General features: G+C 61.4%; 2 protein-coding genes across 2 annotated transcripts; one reads left to right on the forward strand and one right to left on the reverse strand.

Annotated features, from left to right (window-relative positions):
- The first annotated feature begins 1,131 nt into the window (after positions 1-1,131).
- IL18BP (interleukin 18 binding protein) lies at positions 1,132-2,838 on the forward strand. Its single transcript, XM_035569535.2, has 5 exons — positions 1,132-1,156; positions 1,328-1,396; positions 1,574-1,639; positions 1,917-2,046; positions 2,197-2,838. Exons 1-5 carry the CDS (start codon positions 1,132-1,134, stop codon positions 2,375-2,377), a joined length of 471 nt encoding a protein of 156 aa, XP_035425428.2. The 3' UTR covers positions 2,378-2,838.
- A 515-nt stretch (positions 2,839-3,353) lies between these two features.
- Positions 3,354-4,710, reverse strand: ART1 (ADP-ribosyltransferase 1). The gene is made up of 3 exons (XM_035569557.1): positions 3,924-4,710; positions 3,524-3,562; positions 3,354-3,436 (listed from the first exon to the last, which is right to left on the reverse strand). Exons 1-3 carry the CDS (start codon positions 4,708-4,710, stop codon positions 3,354-3,356), a joined length of 909 nt encoding a protein of 302 aa, XP_035425450.1.
- Positions 4,711-9,607: the final 4,897 nt, after the last annotated feature.

A 9,607-nucleotide genomic window follows, 5' to 3' on the forward strand; every position in this document is an offset into this window, starting at 1 on the left:
CCCCCAGAGACCCGCTGGGATGGGCTTCCCCTGGCGCAGGTGTCCCCGCGTCCCCACCCCGCTGCCTCCTGCCCTCCCCGAGCCTGGGGGGGCTGGAGCCGGCCCGGGGTGGGGAAGCCCCCCCTGCTCCCTGACCCCTTCCGTGGGGCATCGGGGCCATCTGTGGGGTCAGTGGCCTTGGCACCGCTTCAAACGGTGCCAGCGCTGGGGTGGGGACGCTCCCTGGTCCCTTTCGCTCTCGTTTACGGGAAAGGGAGAGGGACAGCGGGAAGGAGGGCAGGCCCGGGCCGTGAACCAGGGGAAAGGGCAGGGGGACACGGCCGCGGCCGGGATTCTGCGTCCCCCGGGCTTTGCCCACCTCCCTCTGCCCCCACGCGGCTCAGCCCAGGCCCTTCCTTGCCCCGAAGCCCCCAGCTCAACCCAGGGGGCTCAGGGCTGGGGTGGGAGCCGGGGTCTCGCTGTGCCGGGCTGAGAGCGGCTGCAGTGCAGGTTGCTGCCTGCGAGGGACCCCTGAGGGACCCCCGAGGGGCGCACAGTGGGAGATGGTGCCCGGGGCTGCCCAACTCCCCCGGGTGGTGAGGGCACAGTGTGGGGACCGGCCTGGAGCCCCCTGACACCACCGCGAGGCTCGGCCCCATGAGGCGGGCAGGGGCCGGGGGCACGGGGCAGGGGGCACAGGGCATGGCCAGGGCGGTCGGGGGGCAGCTGGGGACAACGGGGGGATGCGGGGCGTGGGGGACATTGGGCACAGGGTGGGCATGGGGCATGGGGGACGCGGGGACATTGGGCATGGGGACATGGGGGACATGGGGACATTGGGCACGGGGCGGGCATGGGGCATGGGGGACACGGGGACATTGGGCACGGGGACATTGGGCACAGGGGACACGGGGACATTGGGCACGGGGACATTGGGCACGGGACGGGCATGGGGCATGGGGGACACGGGGACATTGGGCACGGGGTGGGCGCGGGGTCCCGGTAAAGGAGGGGCGCGGGGATGCGGGGCCCGTGGGGCTCAGGGATGCGGGGCCCGGGGATGCCCAGCCCGGTGCGGGCGCGGCCGGGGGCGGCTCCCGGTGAGTCACGGCCGCTGCCCCATAAAGCGCCCCCGCCGGGCGCTGCCGCACGATGGCTCCGTGCCCCCGCTCCGACGGTGCGGCCGCTGCGGGACCGGGCGGGCACCGGGGCGGGGGGGGAGCTCCCAGGTGGCCGGGAGGAGCTGCGGGGGCTCGGGGATGCCGCCCGGTGCCGTGCCCGGCTGGGGGGGGCGCGTCCCGGCGAGCCCACTCCGGTGCCCGGCGCTGAGCCCCGTTTCTGCCCGCAGGCCCCCCCGGGCCCCGTGCCCTCCTCCTGCTGCCGCTGCTCTGCTGGGCCGTGGCCTCCCGCAGCACAGGTAAGCGGGGCCGCGGGGGTGGGGGGCCAGGACCGGCCCCTGCCTCTGTGCCCCCCCCACCCCGGGGACCGGGGAGCAGCCGTGTCCCTGCCCCCCCGTGGGACCCTGCCCTCCGTCCCGCCCTGGGGACCGGGTCTGGGGGCAGCTCCTGTCCCACACCCCGCTCCGCTCCCCCAGCTACCACGGCCCTGCAGCCCCCCCGCATCACCACCCTGCGGATGCCAGCAGAGCACCCCCGCCTGGGTAAGTGACCCCCGCGGGGACTGCCTGGGGACAGGGGCTGCGGGGAGCCCGTGCTGAGCTGGGGCTGCGCCCCTCATCCTTGGGAGTGGAGGGGGGGTCGGCTCCCGCACCCCTGCAGCTGGGGCTTGGGTGCCCAGGAAGGCTCTGCGGGGGCTTTTGGGGGGCGGGTGAGGTAGGGGCTGTTCCCACGGGGCCCCCCGGGGATGGCATGGGGGGGCTGCACAGCAGGATCGCTGCCACCGCCCCTGGTCCCCAGCCCATCTCCCCCCATGCGCAGGCTGCGGTGTGAAGATCTCCTGCGAGGCCGTGAGCAGCCTCCCCGACCTCACGCTGCTCTACTGGCTGGGGAACGGCTCCTTCATCGAGAAGCTGCACCCGGACGGGGCCGTGCACGAGGGGATGCTGCTGTGAGTACAGGGGGTCCCGGGGCTGCGGGGGCACCTGCGGGCAGCAGCGGGGGGCTCGTGGCAAGGGGCAGCTCCGGCCCTGCTGGGGGTCCGGGGGCTGGGGGTGCCCGGGGGTGGGTGCTGACGGGGCCCTTGCTGCTCGCCCCGCAGAGAGGAGCCGCGGGGCTCGGGGGTGGTCCTGCGCCGCGACCTGCTCTTCAGCTCCTTCAGCGCCCGGGACCTGCGCACCAACTTCACCTGCGTGGTGCTGAGCCCCGTCGGCCTTGACACCAGGGAGGTGCGATGGGGCCCCCCGGAGCCGGCCCCCACCGAGAGCAGGGGACCGGGCTGAGACCGGGCAGCAGCTCGTGACGGGTGAGAGCCCCACGGTGCGGGGCAAGGGCTGCCCCGGCCGCATGGGAAGGGATGCTCCGTGGGACCGGCGTGGGGGGAAACCCTCCTGCCCCTGCCCGGAGCTGCCCCCAGCCCGGCCCTTGCCGGACCCTGGCTGGCCGCAGTGCGGTGGGCTCTCACCCTGCCCACCCCCAGCTCAGGAGGCTGCTGTGGGGGCTCTTTGCCCAGCCCCAGGGCTTCGGCCCTGCTCTGACGGACGCAGCCCCGCTGCGGGGCTCCTGGTGCCCCTCGCCCCCCGGGACCTGCCCGCAGCAGGTTGTGGGGCAGCAGGGATTCATTAAAGTGCATTGAGGCTGCCTGGTGTCACCTGTGTGCTGGGGGTGCAGGGGACACCCGTGGGGTGAGGAGGAAGGCGAGGTGCCCACGGTGCCGGCAGAGCTGAGTGAGTGCCGTGCGCTGCTCCATGGGGCAGCCCCCGTCCGTCCCCTCTGCAGAGCCCGATCCTGGGCACTGGGGGCTGAGGCGGTCGGTGCCAGCCAAATCCCTGCTCCTGAGCCACTGTGGAGGCTCCCCAGAGAGGGGAGGAGCCCCCAGTGCTCCCCATGCCCCCTCGCAGGACCCGGGGCAGCACTCTCTGGGATGCTCTGGATGCAGGAGGGTTGGCGAGGGAGCTGGAGAAGACCCTTCGCTGCCGCCCATGCAAAATGCCCCCAGTGTGGGGGGCCACAGGAACCCTGCTCGATGCCTCCATCCTACAGCAATGCTTTTATTTCTCTGGAAAAGCCAGGAAAAGGCTTCCTCCAGCCTCTGCTGGTGTTCTAGGGCCACCGGAGCATCCTGGGGCTGGTGGCACCGCTCCTGCTGGAGCAGAAAGCATCCGGAAGAGGAAAGCGTAATCCCGCAGTTTCCATTAAATGTGTTTTCACGTTTCTGCCCGATTTTCCTTGTGGAGGTGCAGCACCAGCATGGTTGGGTTAGAGGCATCCCACGGCTGCCAGGGCTGTGGCTACCAAGAGGAGACCCCAGAGGTGTGGGGGTTCCCTGGGACTGCTCATGCCTGGGGGGGGGGACAGGGAGTTAATGACCGCCGGAGGGTGCACGCACGGTGCTGGCCGTGGGAAGGGGCTGGGGGCTCGCCTCTTACCTGCGCTGAAAACACACGGCTGCTCCTTGCACCTTTTCTCTGTCAAAGAGACCAACAAAATCTGTGCACCACCGCAGTCTGTGCCCCTCGCCCCGACCTGGCCATGCCACAGAGGGCCCCCACTGCAAACCCCAAGGGAGAGCAGTTGGGAGTGCGCAGGGATGCGCAGGGAAGACCTGGTCTGAAGGCGAGCTCCCCAAGCTCCCCGAGCTCCTGAAGCTCCTGACACGGAGCTGTTGCCTTCACCACAAGGCTCCCCTTCCCCTCACAGAGCCGGTGGCACGGGGCCCCCCGCTCTCCTGCGGCCAAGGCTGGAGGAGCGCGGGGAGCGCGGCGCCTGCCCAGGGCTGTGCCCCAGTCCCAGCCTCCTGGTGGCACCCACCCTGCGGGCTGCCCTTACCCTTCACAAACTCGCAGTTGTAGGTGCTGCGCGCAGCCTGGGAGCGGAGATGGATGAAGTTTCCGTCTCTGTCACGGGTGAAGTTGGTGACCTTGAAGACCTCAAAGGGTGGGATGAGGACTTCATCCTCACCAGGGTAGAAGGAGAAGTTCCTGATGGGGACACTGTAGCAGGTATCCATAAAGAAGAAGGTTTCCTGGCCAAAGGACTGAGCAACCTTCTTCTGGAGGGAGGCAGAGGTGAACTGGCCGAAGCGGACGGTCTGGTGGAGCTGGGCTGTGAAGCGGGTGCCTTTGATGCCGCGGTAGACGCGGTGGCAGTTCTGGCCCTGGGCATCCCGCAGGGTGTGCAGGGCCTTGGTCAGGAGGAAGTGCAGCGTCTTGAAGGGGAAGGATTGGAGGTAGTGCTCACGGGAGCGCCCACCCTCGCGCACGGCCACGTTGAACTGTCGGTACAGGTCCCCCTCGGCAGTGTACGCCAGCACAGCCACCGCCTGCTCCTGCCGCAGCACCAGTGGGCGGGTGGCACGGCCCCATCGATTCCGCCACTCCGTCACTGCACCTCTCCAGCCCTCCGCATAGGCAGGGCTGGCGAACTCAGTACGGTTCAGCTCCTCCAGCTCCTTCTCCATCATGCGGCTGCAGCCCTGGTACTGGTCATCAAAGGAGCTGAGGACCATGTCCATCGCCACCTCCTTGATGGCATCGAGGTCTCGCTTGCTGCCAGTGGCTGAGGTGCCGAACAGGCTGCTGGCCAGCAGCACCCAGCCCAGGGCGAGGTGCTCCATGTGCAGAAGGACCCCGGTGCCCAGCTGCAGACCCACAGGTCCCCCCCGGCCCAGTCCCAGCAGCCCTGGACCTGCAGCGAGTTGTTACCTCTGCTCTGCTCGGTGCGCAGGACACGTGGAGCTGCCTGCTGTGGCTTTTTATAGCAACCCCTGCCTGCGTCCCATGGGCTATTTATATGCTGGCCCCCCATGACCGCCCAGAATAGCTGCTGCTGCCCAGTTGTTGCAAGTGTCTGCAGGGACACAGTCAGGAAATTCCCCTTTAGCAGTTTCCCCTTGCTTTAGTGTTAGTGCGGGTCCCAGTCCCACGGGTGTTTGTGGTGGTCTTGCCCTGATGGACAGCTAAACGCCACCACAACCGCTCTCACAAATGGCTTTGCCTTTTCCCAAGGCAGGAGCAATCCACCTGCCTTCCCCAGCCACTTCCCTCCATGCACAACGGGGACTTCCCACAGTGCGCAGAGGCTTTGAGCAGGACCTGGATGGCTGTCAGATCCTCTGGTATTAACTAGCCAAGTGGCTTCTGCTAAATTTGCATCCCAGTGTTTCCATGCCCCAGCACCCAGTGCCTGTAACACAGGTTTTTAACGGTCCCTTACACCTTCCAACCTCTCCAGGGGCTCGTGGGTGACAGGGGATGTAATACACCCAGTCAATGCCGTGCCTCTTGGTCTAGGGGGTTACAAGGTTATTTCAGAGGTGACTCCCATTGCAGGGTTCGATTCTCTCCGGTGTACCATGACGTCATAGACCTTGTCTTTCCAGGCCCCAGATGGTGTTTGGGGCAGTGGCATCATTTACCAGGTATGTTTCCAGCCACCCAGTAGTTGCTGCTACCACGGTGAGTATGTAGTGCTTGCCTTGGAGGGTTGGTAGCAGTGGTCCACTTGCCCAGGTGACTTTCTTGGAGGGATGCCTTCCCTTCACACCCAACAGGAGTTGCCTCCAAAGGCTTTGTCAGTGCACCCTTCCCAAGAGAGGGATCCCAGCTGCTTGGCTTCCCTGCCCTCTAACTCCAGGCTATTGGCACCATTACACCAGCATTGGAGAAGCCAGGAGACAATCAGAGACTCACGGAATTGTAGGGGTTGGAGGTGACCTCAGGAGATCACCGGGTGCACCCCCCCTGCCAAAGCAGGTTCCCTAGAGCAGACTGCCCAGGTAGGCGTCCAGACGGGCCTTGAATATCTCCAGAGAAGGAGACTCCACAACCTCCCTGGGCAGCCTGTCCCAGTGCTCCGTCACCCCCACCGGGAAGAAGTTCTTTCTCATGTTGGTGCAGAACTTCCTGGGCTCCATTTTGTGGCCATTGCCCCTTGTCCTGTCCCCACAAACCACTGAAAGAGGTTGGCCAAATCCCTCTGTCTCCCACACTTCAGGTATTTATAAACATTGCTAAGATCCCCTCCCAGTCTTCTCTTCTCCAGGCTGAACAGACCCAGGTCTCTCAGCCTTTCCTCACAGGCGAGATGCTCCCGGCCCCGTATCATCTTTGTGGCCCTCCGCTGGACTCTTTCCAGGAGATCCCTGTCTTCTTTGTACTGCAGAGCTCAGAACTGGACACAGTACTCCAGGTGAGGCCTGACCAGGGCAGAGTAGAGGGGAGGATCACCTCCCTTGACCTACTGGCCCACTCAGACGCTCCCGAACCACCACTCCCTCATCAACCAGGGGGGAGATCTCCACTTCCCAGACTCTTTCTCCTCCCTCCAGGGTCCAGGAATCCCGTGGGAAAGTCTTTGAAGCAAAGACCGAAGCAAAGAAGGCATTCAGTATCTCTGCCTTCTTAGCGTTCCCCGTTACCAGGATACCCCCCTCATTCAACAGGGGACCCACATTATCTCTAGTCTTTATTTTACTGTTTACATACTTTAAAAAAAATCTTTTTATTATCCTTTATCTCTTTTGCAAGCTTCACCTCCAGGTGGGCTTTAGCCTTCCTCGTCGCGTCCCTGCAGGCCCTGACAACACTCCTATACTCCTCCCAAGAGGACAGGCCCTTTTTCCACACTTCATAGACCTTCCTCTTCCTTTTGATCTTGTTGATGAGCTCCTTGCTCATCCACGCAGGTTTCCTGCCCCCCCTTCCCCGATTTCCTACTCTCCGGGATGCACCCATCCTGAGCTTGGAAGAAGTGCTGTTTAAATGTTGCCCAGCTCTCACAAGCACCCTTGCCTTCTAGCAAACTAGCCCATGAGATACCCCCAAGCAGGTCGCAGAAGAGATCAAAGTTGGCTCTCCGAAAATCCAGGGTAACAATCCTGCTTTTACCCTTACTTCTTCCACCAAGTTCCATCTTGAACTCCACCATCTCATGGTCGCTGCATCCCAAGTTGCACCCAACAATGTGCTCGCCTGTACAATGGCTGAAATCCCTTCATACACCTTGCAGCTCGCCCAGGAATAGGGATCAGGTGATCCTGACTTGTTTATGATTTCTGTCTCTTCTTCCTCCTTTTTTTTTTTTTTTTTTTTTTTTTTTTTCTTTGTGATGTCCCTGCTGTAGATTAGCCTGTCGCTTCTATTTCTGCTTCTCCCTACCAGAGCCTCTTTGGAGGAGCTTCTTCCCTTACTAAAGGAGCTGACTTCCTCTTCGATTGTTTCATCTTGACTAAAGGGGTGACTGCGACTGTTGAGAGCTGGCCCTGTGGTTTAGCTACCATGTCTGTTATCGGGTCGTCAGACCCAGAGCCCTCCTGCTCCCCTTGAGGGTGCTGGGCAGCGCCAACCACTCTTTGGTAGGGCAGGCCAGGCCCCAGCACACTGCAGCCAGCTGGAGGGAGTTCTCCAGCATTGCTGGGGCAGGGCATACGTCTTCCAAAATTTCTTTCAGTTGTTTAGGATTTCACCCTTGTTCAGGGATGAAGTTCAAAACCATCGGAGGAGACAGCCGTGACAGGTACCTGCCCGTACCCTCCCACACACCCTGCCACCTGCCAACACACTGCCTAGGGGCAGATTCCTGAGTGGTATTCGTAACTATTTGTTTAACCTTAGGAAAAAACAGAAACCTGCTCTGGACACCTAGCTACAGGATTATGTTGGTTTCCCACAGACATGCAAAGTACTCAAAAGCTACTGTAATTAGCCTATAGGGACAGGAGGAGGAGGTACCATTCCCTATATCCTCCACCTATTGACTTCCAGAGGAGATAAAAAGAGAAGTTGTTGATGTTCTCCAGGAGATAGTTCCCAAGGTACAGAGGTGACCGCAATGCAGGGCCTGAATACCAGATGTAGTGCAAGGCCAGTGCTTTAGTGGTGGTTTTACCCTGCTGGGCAGCTGAGCTGCACCACTGCTACTCTTCCACTCCTCAAAAGGAAAGGGGGAGAAAATACTATGAAAAGGGTTCAAGGGTTGAGATAAGGATGGGGAGATCGCTCAACTGTTATTGTCATGGGCAAAACAGAATCAAAACAGGGAGATTAATAAAATTTATTACTAACAAGATAGAGCAAACAAAAAAAACACTCCAACACCTTCCACCCATGCACCTCTTCTACCTCCTCCCGCTGAGCAGTGCAGGGGAACGGGGAATGGAGGCTGCGGTCAGTCCCTGACGCTTCGTCTCCGCCGCTCCCTCACGGTCCCTCTCTGCCCCTGCTCCCCATGGGGTCCCTCCCACAGGAGCCGTCCTTCCCGAGCTGAGCCTGCGGGGGCTGCCCACAGGCAGCAGCTCCTCAAGAACTGCTCCCACACGGCTCTGTCCCATGGGGTCCATCCATCCCCCAGGAGCAAACTGCTCCAGCACGGGTCCCCCACGGGCAGCAGCTCCCCCCAGACCCCTGCCCCTGCGTGGGCTCCTCTCCACAGGCTGCAGCTCCGGCCCGGGGCCTGCTCCTGCGGGGGCTCTCCATGGGCCGCAGCCTCCTCCAGGCCACATCCACCTGCTCCAGCGGGGGCTCCTCCACGGGGGGGCTGCAGCGTGGAGATCTGCTCCGTGTGGGACCCATGGGTGCAGGGGGACAGCCTGCTCCACCAGGGGCCTCTCCTTTTCCCTTTCTTCGGTCTTGTGCCCAGAGGCACAAGCAGCGTCGCTCATGGCCTGGCTCTGGGCAGCAGCAGGTCCCTTTGGAGCCGGCTGAACCTGGCCCTTATCTGACATGGGGCAGGTGCTGGGCTCTTCTCACAGAGGCCACCCCAGCAGCCCCCCACTACCAAGACCTTGCCAATAAAGATTTACAGAACAGCAAACTGAAAAAAAAGCACTAACGCACAGCTTTTAACAAGCCCTCACATATGATAAATAGCAAAAGAGAGAACACGGCACAGGATCACACAAGATCACACAGGAAGATATTAAGAGCAAACCAGACAACATCGTGGCCAGCAAATCAACAGGTATGTTCGACAAATATGATCATTGTAAGCTCCCTCTAAAGCACTCTGTTCAAATTTCTTGTTATCTCCACCCCCTGAGCCTCACACTGGGTGCCAAAAGGCAGCGGTGGTTTCACATCGATGTCTAACTAAAAACCACAACTGCTCTCTCATTGCTCCTCAGAGACAGAGGGGAGGAAGAAAGGATGACCCAAAAGAAAAAGGCTAAGGGGTTGAGAGACGGATAATTTAAAAGCAAAAGAAAAAGAAAAGAAAAGAAAAAAAAAAACCAATCCACACAGAAGCAAAGAGAAAACAATTATTCTCTACTGCCCATCAGCAAGCAATGTTCAGCCGCATCTTGGGAAGCAGGGCCTCAGTACACATATCTGTTGTTTGGGAGGAAAGACCTCTCTCAATTACTTTTCAGTGGTCTTGGGAATCTAGAGAGATCCCAGTCTATTGGAAGATGGCAAATGTGGTTCCAGTTTTCAGGAAGGGCGAGAAAGAAGACCCTGGTAATTACAGACCTGTCAGTCTCATTTCAGTGCCTGGTAAAATCATGGAGAAAATTA

This window comes from Cygnus atratus, chromosome 1 (assembly GCF_013377495.2).
Source record: "Cygnus atratus isolate AKBS03 ecotype Queensland, Australia chromosome 1, CAtr_DNAZoo_HiC_assembly, whole genome shotgun sequence".
NCBI lineage: Eukaryota > Metazoa > Chordata > Aves > Anseriformes > Anatidae > Cygnus > Cygnus atratus.